Source organism: Solanum dulcamara, chromosome 7 (genome assembly GCF_947179165.1).
Source record: "Solanum dulcamara chromosome 7, daSolDulc1.2, whole genome shotgun sequence".
Classification (NCBI taxonomy): Eukaryota; Viridiplantae; Streptophyta; class Magnoliopsida; order Solanales; family Solanaceae; genus Solanum; species Solanum dulcamara.
In genome coordinates, this window is record NC_077243.1 from 9,005,585 (window position 1) to 9,022,507 (window position 16,923).

Consider the following 16,923-nt stretch of genomic DNA (forward strand, 5'->3'; position numbering starts at 1 on the left):
TCGTCTATTTGTATATGTACGTACATTATTATTGAAGAAGTTAATAAAGGATGAATGGGGGCGACTCGAGCATATTAGTAGTCTAAAGTTAAAATTAAATGAAAGCCTAAAACTTAAATTGTTAATAACTTTTATCTAATTAATTTCTTCTAATATATATTTTTCAATTGATAATATAACCATTCCTATTCTAATAATTCTTTTTTGAGACATATTACTCCAAATATGTCAAGTTTCTTCTATAATTCTTTCATTTTTATGAAAAGTTTATTTTTTCTACAAATAATATTCAATCTTTGTTAAAAATAATAATTTATTGTTAAAAATTGGGGCTCTAAGACGCCTACCTGCATGAATTGCCCCTCCTGGATAGAGGAAGTTAGGCAAATGTAGAGTATTTAAATGATTAATTAGATGACCAAATAGACACCTCTTAATTAGATTACTTGTCATAATCCATGCTGACAAGTAATCCAAGTAAGTGACACCAAATAATAGTCCATAAAATCTCCATTTTCTCCTTATGCCAACAAAGACTGAACAGTTGCTGAGTAGTCAGGACACAACTTCCCAGACCTCAGCCCTCACGCTGCTATTCCCTCTTTTGTTCGTTAGTATCGAGCAACAGAGATACTCTCTGCAAGTATACATACAAAAACACCTTCATCGCGGATAGATAGCTAATTCTCATTCCGATTCCGACGTACCTCTCATATTCTTGTGCTTCACCAGTAAGTCTCCCTTATGCATATATCTGTTCAATTTGAGATATACATATGCATATATCTGTTCAATTTGAGATAGGATTTCTGCATAGATATATATGCCTTGTTATACTTGTTTAGGCGCATGAGATACATTTATGCATACGATTGAGTTGCTATAGAATACATTGATGGTGCACAAGAAGCGGACCGTCGCTCCTCGTCCCAAACACTCAAATGCCCCCGAAGATGCGGCAATTCCGTTGATTGAATCGGAACAAAACCTAGTTTCAGTTTGTCCATCAGTTCAGAATAAACTATCGAGCAAAAAGGACGCTTCGGCTGTTGTTGAACGTGAGAAGAATGCCTTATCGTCGTCGTTAGCTTTTTATGCTTCAATAAAGCTCGAGTGTGAGCGTGCCCTAACATCCCTGCGCCGGGGGAACCATACGAAAGCCCTAAGATTGATCAAGGAACTTTCTAGCAAGCATGACAACTCGCCTCATGCACCTCTTATTCATCGTGTCCAGGGCACTGTTTGTGCTAAGATGGCCTCTATGATTGATGATCCCAATGCTAAACATAGACATTTGAAGAATGCCATTGAGAGTGCTAGGAAAGCTGTTTCACTGTCTCCAAATTCGATTGAGTTTGCACATTTCTATGCTAATTTGTTGTATGAGGCTGCAAATGAAGGGAAGGAATATGAGGAAGTTGTGCAGGAGTGTCAAAGGGCATTGGCAATTGAGAATCCCATAGATCCTGCAAAACAGAGCTTAAAGGAGGATAGTCAACAGAAGGATGAGAAACCTCATGCTCGGATTGACCAAGTACGTATTGAACTCCAAAGTTTAATTCAGAAGTCGAACTTTGCATCCATTTCTACTTGGGTGAATCAAATAGGCAATGGTGTGGAAAAAATCAGGTTGATCCCAATTAGGAGGGTGCCAGAGGACCCAATGGAGATGAGGTTGGTTCAAGCAAGAAGGCCAAATGAGATTAAAAAGGTGACTAAGACGCCTGAAGAGAGGAGGAAGGAGATTGAGGTCCGAGTGGCTGCTGCAAGGCTGTTGCAAAAGAAGTCTGAAACTGTCCAAACGCACAATGATGAGGATAAAGCTCTGGATCTGACAACAGGATCAGAGCAGAGAATTGGTGAGAGGAGGAAGAGCGGAAATGCAAGGAAAAATCCGTCTTCCACGGAGAGAAGGGATTCGGTGCAGTCATATTGGAACTCCTTGACTTTGGATAAGAAGAAAGAGTTGCTTAGAATTACAATTTCAGATCTTAAGGCTCATGTAAGTGCGTCAAAAGACGGATTGGGTATTGAAATTCTATCTGAGGCTCTATCATTATCTGAAACCAATAAAGATTGGAAGTCTTGGAAATGTTATCGCTGCAACGAAAAATTTACTGATTCTGTATCACACAACTATCATGTTGTGCATGAACACATTGGAACTTTGTGTCCTAAATTGCAGTCCATATTGCCTCAGAATGTGGAGAACGAGTGGGCCGAGATGCTTCTGAACTGTTCTTGGGAACCCTTAGATGTTTGTGCGGCTGCAAAGATGCTTGATAAACAATCAAGATCTCAAGAACAGGGTTTTCTTGATGAAAAGCACCCAAGAGATAACACAGAAGAGGAGGTTTTCTGCAATGAAGACAAATTGGATTCATCACCTAGAAATAAGAAGTTTGGGGATATACGAAATGATGATAAGGTTGAGAGCAGAGTACATGATAAGATCTCAGACATTGAGATTGAGTTGATGGATTGTGATGGGAATTATGGTACTAAGAATTGTTTCCTTCCTGACAAGTGGCCACTATCTGATGATCCCGACCGAACAAAGCTTCTTGAAAGAATTTCTGCTGTATTCCAGACCCTTATTGAAAGTAAATGTCTTGCTTCAAGTCACCTCAGCAAGGTTATTCATTTTGCAGTGGAAGAGCTTCAGGGTCTTGCTTTTGGCTATCAGATTCTTAGCTACAATGTTGATCAAACTCCCTTATGCATATGCTTTCTAGGTGCCCAGGAATTAAAAAACGTGCTGAAGTTTCTGCAAGAGCTTTTGCATTCTTGTGGCTTAGGTAGGTATTACGAGAAAACTAGTTCTCGAGATGGAGCAGGCAGTGCTAGTCAAGGAGTTGACGATCTGGAGAAATTAGTTTTCAGTGAAGATGGTTCATGTTTATTGTTTGATGAGCGTTTTCTGCCGTGCAAACTTGCTCGAAGTTCATGTCCAGATATAGTTTCTATTGACGGAACTGCATATGTTTTGTCTAGTAATCAGCACCAGAATGGAGCTGAACTTGATCCAGAGGCATTGTTGTCCTGGATATTTACCGGTCTATCAAGTGTAGAACAAATGGCATCCTGGACATGCGCAAGAGAAGAGAAAGCACAACAAGGTAGCGAAATTCTTCGTTTTCTGGAGGAGGAGTTTTATGACCTGCAATGTTTATGTGAGAAAAAATACGAACATTTAAGTTATGAGGAAGCACTGGAGGCAATTGAAGATATTTGTTTAGAAGAGGGTAGGAGAAGAGATCATGCAACTGAAATTGTCCGACGAAGTTGTGATTCTGTTTTGCGGAAGCGGCGAGAAGATCTTATAGAAAGTGACAATGATGTTACAGTTATTGGCTATAGGTTTGAGTTGAATGCTATATCAAATATTCTGAAGGAAGCAGAGTCTCTCAATGTCAATCGGTTTGGTTTTGAGGAAACTTACAGTGGTGAAACATCTCAACTTTGTGACATCGAATCTAGTGAAGAGGATGACTGGAGACTGAAGGACTACCTTCATCAAGTGGACTCTTGTGTGGAAGTTGCACTACAGAGACAGAAGGAACGTGTCTCCATTGAGGTTTGTGCATCAGCTATGGTTTAATGCTGATTATTATATTATTATTACTGTATTATTTTCCATTTTTGGTTTAATCGTTTCCTTCTCTACAATTTCTTGAATTCAGCTGAGTAAAGTAGATGCTCGAATCATGCGAGTGGTTGCTGGGATGCAGCAGCTGAAAGTAAAGCTTGGGAATGCATGTGCTCAGGATTATCGGAGGATTTTAGTAACTCTGTTGAAATCATATATGCGGGTGCGTACTTAGCATCTACTTTTGTGATAGTTCAATTATTGCTTCTAGGATCTTTTACTGCTATTTCTCTCTTCATTCTACCATTTACCTCTGTTTTACTATTCTTTTATGATGATGATTGTCTTTTCTTTCTTCAGGCACATCTGGAGGATCTGGCTGAGAAGGATGCTACTGAGAAGTCTGATGCTGCCAGTGAAGCTTTTTTGGCTGAACTTGCTTGTGATTCCAAGAATAGTTCTGGTGGAGGCAATGGTTGTTCTAAGCATACACATGAAAAAATTAAAGATAAGAAGAAAAAAAAAGAATATCGGAAAACCAAGGGTTCAAAGGTAAGACTTTTTTTCCTGATGCAATTGTTAGTGTGTACGAGTTGGGAGATAAGCAGTTGACTCTTACTTGCAGCCTACTAGTGGCAACGAACTGCATTTGCTTCGCCATCAGACTATGGAGGATGTGTATGTCTTTTCCCAAAGAAATGCTTTCTCCATAAGCTTGAAACTCCATGTTATGTAGAAGTTATGATTACCTTTAATATCCGCAAATAACTTTGCTGTTGCAGCTCATTTGTAGTTACTCATGATGGAGAGAATCAAGGTGATGAAACTGTTGGAAATGGTGATTCCTTGAATGAACAGGAGGAGTATAGACGTATGATTGAACTCGAAGCTGAGGAAAGAAAGCTTGAAGAAACTTTGGAATATCAAAGACGAATGGAGAATGAGGCTAAACTGCAGCATCTGGTCGAGCAAACTAAGAGAACTGCAAAAACATGTCCAGGGAGTATTAATGCAGTTATGAAGTCTGATACTTGCTCGAAGAACAGTGATAATGGTCCAGTAATCGACGAGCAATTGAAGAGTAGTAAGAAGGTCAATACTCTTATGCTTGGATTCTCCTATTTCTATGAGAGTTTTCCCATTCTGTTCTATATTCTGTACAAGGGAAGTCATTAAATGTTGATGGTGTTACTTTTGAATGATAGGCTTCTCTAAATTTTTAGACCAAATTAGCCGTCAATTGTAAACATATCTCATGCAAATTTTGGAATGCTTAATGTAGATGAACGAATTCCCGGACAGTTCACGAAGTCTTTCAAAAACCAGTGCTGAAGGAATGACACAGAGAACTGGTATGACCTTTGTTTCAATTTCAGGAAAATTCTTTGCTAGCTAAATAAACCCCTTGGCAATACAGTGCCACAGTGACTATCTCACCTAATTATGTAATCTACCATTGCTCTTATTCATGACTGTCAAATGAAGTAAGTCTGGAGGACATTACTCTGGTATCTACTCAACACTCTGGAAGGAGAGGCAGATGCAAGAACGATTTTAAGCGTATTGATGGAAATTTTCAGTATGCTTCTAATGAAAAGGAAAATTCTGAAGAGCTCTGCATTCTTCACATGGTGCGGGGGGGGGGGGGCTTGATGCTTATGCTTAGTGTTGCTTTCGTTTTGATAATCGTATATTTGTATTTGCATCTTTGAGACAAAGAAATTACCATCAAGTTTGTCTCTGATGAACGTTGTCTCTTTCCATTTTGTCTTTTCTTTCGCTGATATCAGACTGAAGCTTTTGGTATTGCATATATATCTTCAAGCTGGCATGTTTATATATCTAAACAGTGGGACAAAGTTTGATCCAATTGTATCTGGTATTGGCAAGAGAAAATTGTGGAGTTACGAGTCAATTTGGAGCCAATTAGAAATTAGCTCCTATTCCCCTTTTCTTTCTCCACCCTTACCCAAGAAATGAAAAGCCAAGCTGCTGGGCAACGATAGCTGCTTTTCCTTATCCTTGTAGTTTTGTTATTTATGTTACCTTGTGAATTCTGTTTATAAACAATCAAATACGATGCCTTCTCTGAGTTGATCTTCCTTTGATTTCAATACTGGGAATTAATGGTCCAGCAGATAGTGGAACAAAGACATTGAGACAGCTACATGTGGAGGAGGATGATGAAGAGAGGTTCCAAGCTGACCTTCAGAAAGCTGTTCGGCAAAGCCTTGGTATGCACATTTATCTTTCTTTTCCTGTCACTGACTCTCCTAAAGTGATTTGATGCTTATTAGTTTGGGCTGTTCTGTATATTGTTTACCACTTGTAAAAGTAATCAGAACAAATGCCTGATGTACCTTCTATTTTTCGTTATCTACTGTCAATGTAAATCTTCTAGAAATATTAGTAGAAAGTGTAAAATCTTCTGAAAATGTAATGATTTTCGATGAAGAAAGTGACATGCTATGGGAGGAGAATTGTTTGTTTATATTTCCTTCAGTTGGCTTGAAAATTTTGACAACCTCAATATGTGCCTCTCTTGCTAGCCAAGATCTCATTCAAACTTATTGAAGCTGTTTCTGTGTCGTTGGAGTCAGCACAAGTATAGAGGAGTAATTTAATTGTTCCTCCACTTGTTATAGTGTTCTGCCCTCATTTTCATTCTTTTCTTTACCTTTTTCATAATGCTAGACACGTTCCATGCACATAAGAAGTCGCCCTTGCTGCCTAGTTCAGGGAACGGACAAAAGGTGTTTCCCAAGGCTGGGACTTTGGGCAATGCAAATAGTTTTGGAGATCTAAATAAAATGGATGTATATGGCACTGGGCTAAAGAATGAAGTTGGGGAATATAATTGCTTTCTTAATGTCATCATACAGGTTTGTGTTCACTAGGACTTATCCTTTTTTTCAATCATAGTAGTAGTTCACTTGTATATTCTTACTGCATTCTCACGTGGAGCATGCTCTGAGATATCTCTTCTTGTGTTTCTTTAGTCGTTGTGGCATCTAAGAAGATTTCGAGATGAATTCCTGAGAACATCATCTGAACATTTTCATGTTGGTGATCCATGTGTGATATGTGCTTTGCATGACATATTTATTGCTTTGAGCACTGCTTCAGCTGAAACATGCCGAAAGATGGTTGCTCCTACTTCTTTGAGAATTGCCCTCAGCAACCTGTATCCTGATAGTAATTTTTTCCAGGAGGTAAATCCGAAACTATATCAACCGCCCCCATATTTTGTAGGAGTCCATCTGTTTAAAATAACTGGCTTACATTTTAATTAACGTGGTATTGATTTACAGGGTCAGATGAATGATGCATCTGAAGTGCTGGGTGTAATATTTGATTCTCTACATCGGTCGTTTACATCAGCTTCAGGTGTTTCTGATACTGAATCTGCAGATAGTAGCTGCATGGGCATGTGGGATTGTTCAAATGGTGCTTGTATTGTACATTCTCTTTTCGGGATGGATACCTTTGAACAAATGAATTGCGACAATTGTGGATTGGAGTCCAGACATCTGAAGTATACATCTTTCTTTCACAATATTAATGCCAGTGCCCTCCGTACTATCAAGGCATGTTCTTCAAAACAAATCAGTGATGACACTTTAATCTCTGTTCAGCATAGTAATCTTATGAGGTCCATCTATAAAGTATCTCCTGTTTAAGTTTCATGTCCTTTCCATTCAGGTTGTGCGTCCAGAAAGCTCCTTTGATGCGCTTCTGAATCTTGTTGAGATGAACCATCAGTTGTCTTGTGATTCTGAGGTTGGTGGTTGTGGGAAGCTTAACTACATCCATCATATTCTCTCCACTCCACCTCATGTGTTTACAACAGGTATCAATGGTCTTCTGATTTTCCTTTCTTTTTTCTGCCATGGGTGATTTATATCTCAAGAAAATCATCACATGGTCCTCAGTTTCCCTTTCTATTTCTTTTCCTGCAGTTTTAGGTTGGCAAAATACTTGTGAGAGTGTAAGTGACATAACAGCAACATTATCAGCTCTTTCTACTGAGGTGGACATAGGTGTACTTTATCATGGTCTAGATCCTAAAAACAAACATTGCTTAATTTCAATGGTAAACCTCTTCCGACTCTTTTTCATTACTTTTTGGAAAAACAAACGTTTGATTTTACAGGCTGATAGTGTCCAGTGACAATTCATCGCATCAATAGTATTATCGTTATTCTTGGTCTCATCATTTGATTACACAATTTTTTGTGATTTTCTTGGTCCATGAAAAGTTGTTTTTGTATTGCTAACATTTACCGTGTGAGAGGCATAAACTTTTCAAATTTTAAATAAGAAAATTTAGAAGATAAAAAAATAATTAGCTGGCAGTCAACGTGCCAACTGCATTTCAGATAATCATCCCTTGTTCCTGTTTGAAAATTCTTGCATTTTTATTTATTATATTGCATTCTCAACCAATTCTTTTTACCCATAAACAAATGGCTCTCAATGAATATGTGGATAAGAACTAATCTTTCCTAGAAGCCTGATCGACAAACGAAAAGAAGTCTAGTTTCCTTGAAAGGTATTGTTAGGGAGTATCTTCTGTTCATTTTAGAAAAGTACTTATGTCAAGCCTTGGAAACAGCCTCTGGCAGAAATGCAAGGTAAGGCTGCGTACAACAGACCCTTGTGGTCGGGCCCTTCCCCGGACCCTGCGCATAGCGGGAGCTTAAGTGCACCGGGCTGCCCTTTTTACTTATGTCATCTTATAAGCATTTGGTCTTGAATGATTTTGCTTTAAATGATGACATTCCCATTAAACCAAAGTTCTTTTAATTTCCATTTCCTAATTTCAATAATAATTAGCTTTACTGTTTCCACTTCAGAGCTGGACTGATATTGCAGAACTTTAATAATCTAGCTGTACTTTCCATCCACTTTTGGATAATTTAATTTTTTTTTTGGTCTGTGTTATTTATCATAACATGCTTAAGATTTGTGATTATTCAATTCCCCCCCCCCCCCCAGAAAAAGAAGCAGCAAAAGGATACCCAATTTCTTGTCTTGATGTTTTTCTGCATTAAAAGATCTTCCGCAGTCAATGGTGAAAACCATGGGAGGCCAGACTCAAGAGTTCAAATCCCAATAGAGACAAAAATGTGTTAATGATTTCTTCCAATTTGCCTAACCCTTGGTGGTGACAATGTCCTGGTACCTTTCCTAGTGCTGAGGTGCATGCAAGCTGGCGGGAGGCATCGCCATTAGAGAAAACAATGATAGCAACTATACTTCAATCCAAAGATAGATGGGATCGGCTGTATGATTCTCGCTATTTTTTCGCGCTATTGGAACCCATTGCATTCTAATAAGCAATCATTTACGTTCTCTATAACTAGAAGTTCTTTATATTTTCTACTAACGTATAAATATCTTCTTCTTCTTCTTCTTCTTCCACGTCATTGACCACCAAAACCACACCCTTGGTTTGAGTGTTGGTGAAGGTTTAAGTCTAATCTTGGATTTATCAAAAAAGTGGCTTAATTTATTGCTTGTTATTTATTCAGGTTTGCTATTATGGGCAGCATTATCACAGGTTTAAGTCTAATCTTGGATTTATCAAAAAAGTGGCTTAATTTATTGCTTGTTATTTATTCAGGTTTGCTATTATGGGCAGCATTATCACTGTTTTGCCTACATTTGTGAGCATGGGCAGTGGGTCATGTATGACGACAAAACTGTGAAGGTAAAAGTTTCTTTTTTTCCTTCTTTCGTTTGTCTTGTTAGTATTTTAAGTTTTTGTAAATTACAGATATTTGATATTCAGGTAATTGGTGGTTGGGATGATGTTCTTGTTATGTGTGAAAGAGGGCATTTGCAACCACAGGTCCTTTTCTTTGAAGTTGTAAAGTAGTTTGACTCGGAAAAGATGGTAACTCTATTTTATATCTGAAGCTTCAAATGAAGTTTAGCTTATAAAACATGCCTGTCTTATACTGCACCAAAGTTGTGATTAGCATGTATTTCCATTCATGCAGCAAACACATTGATCTGACCTGCATGTTCTGTATTGACGGAGCAAAAAGGTCGCAAATTCTTACTCTGGAAAATATAGGTGTACAAACCCAAGTTGTAGTACACAAACAATTTTTGTCTTGATGAAGAGAGAATAGGAGTCACTGGTGTGTGCAGACAGTTTTCATAGATTTGGAGGATGTCATATCATAGAAAAGCAAGCGTAGTTCTGATGCCGTTGATACTTGGATACTGTTGGCAGAAATAAGTTTTTGCATCTGCCAATTCTCTAAAATTTTTGGATCCTTAAAATGAGCTGGCATGGTTGAGTATAGTGAAACATTTGCTACCAGTTGCCTGACCAGGAGGAATGTTTGGATTTTGACTTCCCAGTGGAAGCAAAGTACCTTGTACGTGATATTGCTTCTGTACAATGGAAATGCTAGGAAATTTGCATCTTTTATCCATTTTCAATGTAAGGAAGTTGTGTATATGGTCTTAGTCTTTTTAGTGGCGCTGTCTATATTAAGTCACCCCACCCCCCAAAAACCTCCCTTTGTGGGGAGTAAATTTTGAGTGCTGTAGAATTGATGGGAATTTTGTGTATGAAAGATGACGACTACAATGAAATGAAAGAAAAATTGCTATTGGTTTGTCAAGGAGGAAAACATCTTGCTGAATGCTGATTAAGTACTTGGCCTCCTAGTTCCCCCACCCCCACTTATCTTCTGCACTCACTCCAAACTGTTTACTTCATCTTTATATAATTAAATTCTTGTTGATTGATAGATGTTTCCTTCTCCGCCCTTTGAGCTTGTGGCGTACAGTCATCACCCTCTCTTGCTTATTTCCTCAATTTAGATTTGTTTCATCAACTGTCTCTAACTCCTCCTTCTATCAGTGGAGGTGTTAAGCGTGTTGAAAGGGGGTTCAATTGAATCTCCTTAGTTGGAAAATTACACTGTACAAATCGGATAAACAAATTCTTTTTGTATCTATGACTATGAGAATTGCTGAATTCCCTCCTTGATAGCTAAATGTATTCACTCCCTATGCAAGTTTCCCTTTTTTGTTACAGGTTTCTTATTTCTCTTTTCGACATGAATAACTCCCGTCTCCTTGTATTATGTTGCCAGATAAGCATTTGATACAAAACTTTATATATACAGTAGGAAAGCTGCTTGATCAGAATTGATGAAATAGTAGATTGGACTGATTTTATGTCCAAACTATATAAGCGTTTAGGTGACGGAGTGATTGAGAATATAAGTTTGTTTACCTTGTGTATTATTTTGACATCTAAACAAGGAAGATTAAGTACTACCAAAAAATGTCTTAATTTTTTTGGAAGATGATTTTTTAAATTAATTTTGAGGACACTAGTTTATTGCAATAAAATCTTTTCTTGACGTATTTAAGTAAATATCCCATTCCTGCAACTTAAGAATTCTAGTCTGTATTCCTTTTGTATTATTTACTTCCATAAATTAATTTTACTATTTCTAAAGATGTATAAACTATAAACATATGTAATGTATTACAGCATTGTTTTAGTACACAAAAATTCTAATACTACTCTTATTGTAGTTCTCCTTGTACGCTTTGAGTGTATATATTCAAAATGCGAAATACTTTATATTTTGCATACAAATATAATTTTACACGCATGATCAACATCTAACAATGTCTTTTTTTTAAAAGAATGTCAACAATGTTAAATCTCAAAAGTGTGATTTTGTATGACAATGTATTAACAAAATAATAGTACTATGTTATTTGAGACCAATAAGTGATGAGCTATAATAGTGACATCCTCCACATCTTTGAAGAAGTGGAAGTACAAATAAAAAGTTCACAAGTACTTTATTATTTTAGAGCACTTGTGTAGTTTGTACTCGATTTTTTCCCCATCGATTAATCCGACAATTTTTTGTTAAATCATTTACTTTTCTCTCATCTTTGTTTAATTCCAATGGTAAATACTTCCCCACGCAAAGTATTTATACCAAACTAATTCAACTTGCTATAGTTGAATGATTTAACGTGCTGAAATTATGAAATAATTTCAGTATAGTTAAGCGTATGAAGTGTTTGTAATAATATACAAAATCATATTATGTACAAAGACGAATTTAAAATTTTAAGCTCGTGTGCTTATCGGTCTGTTCAATTGAATATTTATGCTTAACGGATTGACTTATCATTTATCGATTTATTTTTAATTATACTAAACCGCTGAATCAATAAGATATCTTTGAGCAAACTCTAAGGGAACTTTTTAGCCAAAAACGTAATAAAGAATATTTTTGAGCTAATTGTTTATGCTCTATATTGTTGTGGCTATTTTTCAATGACAAATACATTACTTTACTTCAACGCAGTAGTAGTTCAATGGCAGATTAGTAGCGTCTTTGCTTTATACCCAAAATTTTGAGGCTTCAAATTTTTTAATAATAAATTTATAATTTTATTTTTACTTGGGCAATATTAAAGTTTGTATAAAAAAAGGTTACAAATCTTATATATATATATATTTATAAAAGAAGATCCTCAACCCCGGTGAGGTGACACCCTCCTAAAACAATAATCTCACGTTGTTATAAAATAAACTAATTTAACAAATTAATAAGAAAAACATACAGTAAGAGAATGAGAGAATTGAAAGAATTTCGTATATTTTTTTCTTCTGCGCGTAAGGCTATTTATAGCCTGAATTATTAAGGGATAAGAGAGTGTGTGCAAATTTTCTCCTAAAGTGGATCCATAACATGGACATCCACTACTACTTTACATAACACTCCCCCTTGAATGTCCACGTGTAAAAGAAAAATTCTAGTGAAAGAACAAATATACATAGTGATCCTAAATATCCATAGATGTTGTGCCTCGTTAAAACCTTACTAGGAAAAATCCAGTGGAAAAAAGTCTAATGAAGAAAAAAGAGTACACACATCTGGTAATATGCCTTGATTGCTGTCTCATTAAAAATTTTACTAGAAAAAATCCAGTGGGACAAAATCTTGGTTAAGGAAAAAAGAGTGCAACGCGTATTTTACTCTCCCTGATGAAAACTTCATTTGATATTTTGGAGACGACGTATTCCAACCTTATATCTTAGCTTCTCCAAAATTGATGTTGGTAATGCCTTTGTAAATAAATCTGCAAGATTATCACTTGAACGAACTTGTTGTACATCAATATCACCATTCTTCTGAAGATCATGTGTGAAGAATAATTTTGGTGAAATATATTTCGTTTTGTCTTCTTTTATGAAGCCACCTTTCAATTGAGCTATGCACACAGTATTGTCTTCGAATATAATTGTGGGTACTTTGACATCATTTTCTAGGACGCATCTTTCTTTGATGAACTGTATCATCGATCTCAACCACACACATTCTTTACTTGCTTCATGAATTTCTATTATTTCAGCATGATTTGAAGAAGTAACAACAATAGACTGCTTTGTAGATCGCCATGATATAGCAGTTCCTCCATGTGTAAATAGATAGCCTGTCTGAGATCAATTTTTATGTGGGTCTAATAAATAACTTGTATCTGCATAACCTTTGTTAGTATAAAATAAGCCCATATCAATGATACCCTTTAGGTACCGCAAAATATGCTTGATACCGTTTCAATGCCTTCGCGTTGGGAATGAGCTATACCTTGCCAGCAAATTAACAGAAAATATTATATCAGGTCTGATTGCGTTAGCAAGATACATAAGTGCACCAATAGTACTGAGATATGGTACTTTAGGACCAAGAAGTTCTTCATTCTCTTCTTTTTTTTTTTTTTTTTTTAAGCTGAATTAATAAAAAATTCAGGGGTCGAAATTGATCTTTATCCACTTCAAGTGAACGAACAATCATTGGAGTACTTAATAGATGTGCTTTGTCCATGTAAAATCGTTTTAATATTTTTTCAGTGTAGGCAGATTGGTGGACAAAAACCCCGTCTGTTAAATGTTCAATTTGCAAACCTAGATAAAGTTTTATCTTTCCAAGGTCTTTCATCTCAAATTCTTTCTTAAGATATTCAATCGCCTTTTGGACCTCTTCAGAGGTTCCAATGAGATTTATGTCATCAATATAAACGGCGACTATAACAAACTCTGATTTCGTTTTCTTAATAAAAACACATGGATAAATGAAGGTTATTCATGGATAAATGACATCATTTATATAACCTTCATTTATCAAGTACTCACTAAGGCGATTATATCACATACGCCCTAATTATTTCAGACCATATAATGATCTTTGCAGTTTCATTGAGTATATCTTCCGAGACTTAGTACATGCTTCGGGCAATTTTAATCCTTCTAAAATTTTCTTGTAAATTTCATTATCAAGTGAATCATAAAGTTAGGCTGTAACTACAGCCATTAGATGTATTTCAAGATTTATGTACAACAAAACTGATGAGATATCGAAAAGTTATTCCATCCATAACAGGTGAATATGTTTCTTCATAGTTGACCCCGGGTCTTTGAGAAAATCCTTGTGCAACAAGGTGTGCCTTGTATCTTACAATTTCATTTCTCTCATTTTGTTTTCGCACAAAAATCCATTTATAGCCAACTAGTTTTACATCTTCAGGGGTTTGGACTACAGGTCTAAAAATCTCCCGTTTAGCAAGTGAATCTAATTCTGATTGAATTGCCTTTTGCCATTCTGGCCAATTATATCTACGTCGACATTCTTTGACAGAATTAGGATCAAGACTTTCACTATCTTGTATGAGGTTAATTGCAATATTATATGCAAAAATATTATTCACCATAATTTTTTATCAATCTAAATTTATCTCATCACCGGTAGAACTTATTGAAAGTTCTTCATTCACTTGAGTCTCGGGTTCACTAATTTCTTCAGAAATATTAGGATTACTCAAATCTTGACCTTCTTCGAGAGGGGGGTTCTTTTGTAGTATCATTTTTGTTATTCCTTACTCTTCTGTTTTTAGGATTTTTATCCTTTGAACACAATGGTCTTCCATGCTTCAGGCGTGTTTGAGATTCAGAAGCTATGACATTAGTAGATAGTCCTTTTGGGACATCAATCCGTATAGGTACATTCACTGCAGGGATATGTGACTTAATTATCCGTTTCAAATCAGTAAATACATCTAGAATTTGATTTGCTATGTTTTGTAAGTGGATGATCTTCTAGACCTCCTGCTCACATATACGGATACGTGGATCAAAATGAGATAGTGATAAAACCTTCCACGCAATTTCTCTTGCGGGATCCTTTTTCTCTCCCCCTAATGGTGAGAAAATTATTTCATCAAACCAATAATCTGCAAATCGAGCAGTAAACAAGTCTCCTGTCAATGGTTTAAGGTAGCGAATTATGGTGGGTGAGTCAAACCCAACATATATGCCCAACCTTCGTTGAAACCCATCTTTGTACGTTGTGGTGGTGCTACAGGCATATATACCACGCAACCAAAAATTCATAGATGGGCTATATTTGGCTTATGACCAAATACTAATTGTGACAGAGAGTATTTATTATAATGTGTCGATCTGAGATGTACAAGTGCTGTTGCATGTAAGATAGTATGACCCCAAATAGTAATTGACAAATTTGTTTTCATTAGTAGAGGTCTGGCTATCAATTGTAGGCGCTGAATAAATGACTCTGCAAGGCCATTTTGAGTATAAACATGAGCAACAGGATGTTCAATTTTTATCCTAATTGATAAGCAATAATCATCAAAAGCTTGGGATGTAAATTTCCCAGCATTATCGAGGCGAATAGTCTTAATTGGATAATCTGGGAATTGCGCCCTTAATCTTATTATTTGTGCTAACATCTTCACAAACGTCAGGTTGCGAGATGATAAGAGGCACACATTAGACTATCTAGATGAAGCATTTATTAGGACCATAAAATATTTAAACAATCCACTAGATGGATGAATATGTCCACATATATCTCCATGTATACGCTCTAAAAAGTCAGGAGATTCGATGCCAACTTTCAGGGTCGATGGTTTGGCAATTAATTTGCCTTGATAACAAGCAGCGCATAAAAATTGATCATTCGTAAGAATCTTTTGGTTCTTTAATGGATGTCCATTTGAATTTTTAAGAATTCGTCTCATCATTATTGATTCAGGATGATCTATGCGATCATGTCATAACAAAAATGTATTTAGATCAGTAAACTTCTGATTTACGATCATATGTGCTTCAATTGCACTAATTTTTGCATAATATAGGTCAGACAACAAAGTTTGTAATTTTTTCAAAATATATTTCTAGCCTGAGATACTCTTGGTTATACCAAGATATTCAGTATTTATTTCATTTAGTGTCTCAACATGATATCTATTTGTGCGGATATCTTTAAAACTTAACAAGTTTCTTAGGTATTTAGAAGAGAATAGTGCATCGTCTATAACAATCTTTGTCCCCTTAGCCAGAAATAAAGTAGCTCTTCCGGAGCATTTAATCATTTTTGAATTACCAGAAATTGTAGTAAACATTTGCTTTTCTTCTAAGCAAGTTGGAAAAATATTTCTCGTCTTTAAAAATGGCATGAATTGTTCCACTATCAATTACAAAAATATCTTCGTGATTGATCATTGATCCAAACAAAATTTGAGGCATATCCATATTTTTTTTCAAAAAGAAATAAAGTAAATATTATAATTAAAACATGCTTATTACACAAATTTTATTTATTTACATATATTAGAAAAATACAAACATATTATTTAGTACATACAAAAAAAATTATTTAAATATTATCAGGATTATCGATATTCATATTTTCTTTAGGGAAATTGAAGAAATCAGCTACATCCAGATGCATAAGCTCAATATTATCTTCTGAGATAAAGTTTGTCTCTGAATTATTTTCTCTCCTCTTCAAAGATGCCTGATATAGATGAACCAGACGTTTTGATGAACGGCAAGTCCGCGATCAGTGCTCCATACCTCCACATCTATGACATATACTTTCTGAATTTTTCTTTGGTAAAGCTTCTGGCTTTTCACTATTCTTTTTGTAATGCTGATCATTTCTCAGTGTCAGCCGAGCATCATGATTATAATTTCTACTTCGACCATGACCCCGACCACGATGGGGGCCATGACCTCTTTCTCGTTGGTTATAATTTGTCTGATTCACTTCAGGGAGTGACAAAGAACCAACGAGCCGAATATTATGATTTTTCATTGGCAGTTCATTGTGGCGTTCAGCAATAAGAAAGTGAGAAAGTAATTCAAAATATTTTTTAAACCCCTTTTTGTGATATTGCTGCAGGAGCATATTCGCGGGTGGAAATGTGGAGTATGTTTTTTCAAGTTTATCTTGCTTAGTGATTTCTTCTCT

The 16,923-nt window shown here is 36.0% G+C and overlaps 1 protein-coding gene across 6 annotated transcripts; it reads left to right on the forward strand.

Moving 5' to 3' along the window:
- The first annotated feature begins 363 nt into the window (after positions 1 to 363).
- On the forward strand, positions 364 to 10,264 carry LOC129896911 (uncharacterized). Of its 6 annotated transcripts, none has more exons than XM_055972904.1 (16): positions 364 to 731; positions 846 to 3,577; positions 3,684 to 3,812; positions 3,950 to 4,141; positions 4,215 to 4,267; positions 4,372 to 4,681; positions 4,872 to 4,941; positions 5,725 to 5,823; positions 6,284 to 6,471; positions 6,589 to 6,801; positions 6,901 to 7,176; positions 7,292 to 7,439; positions 7,549 to 7,682; positions 9,216 to 9,302; positions 9,369 to 9,488; positions 9,595 to 10,264. In XM_055972904.1, exons 2-15 carry the CDS (start codon positions 896 to 898, stop codon positions 9,468 to 9,470), a joined length of 4,683 nt encoding a protein of 1,560 aa, XP_055828879.1. In that variant the 5' UTR covers positions 364 to 731; positions 846 to 895; the 3' UTR covers positions 9,471 to 9,488; positions 9,595 to 10,264. The 6 variants fall into 6 exon arrangements, 5 of the variants coding, with proteins under 5 accessions (XP_055828879.1, XP_055828880.1, XP_055828883.1 ...); XM_055972905.1 differs by having other exon boundaries at positions 887 to 3,577; XM_055972907.1 differs by having other exon boundaries at positions 365 to 3,577; positions 9,384 to 9,488.
- Positions 10,265 to 16,923: the final 6,659 nt, after the last annotated feature.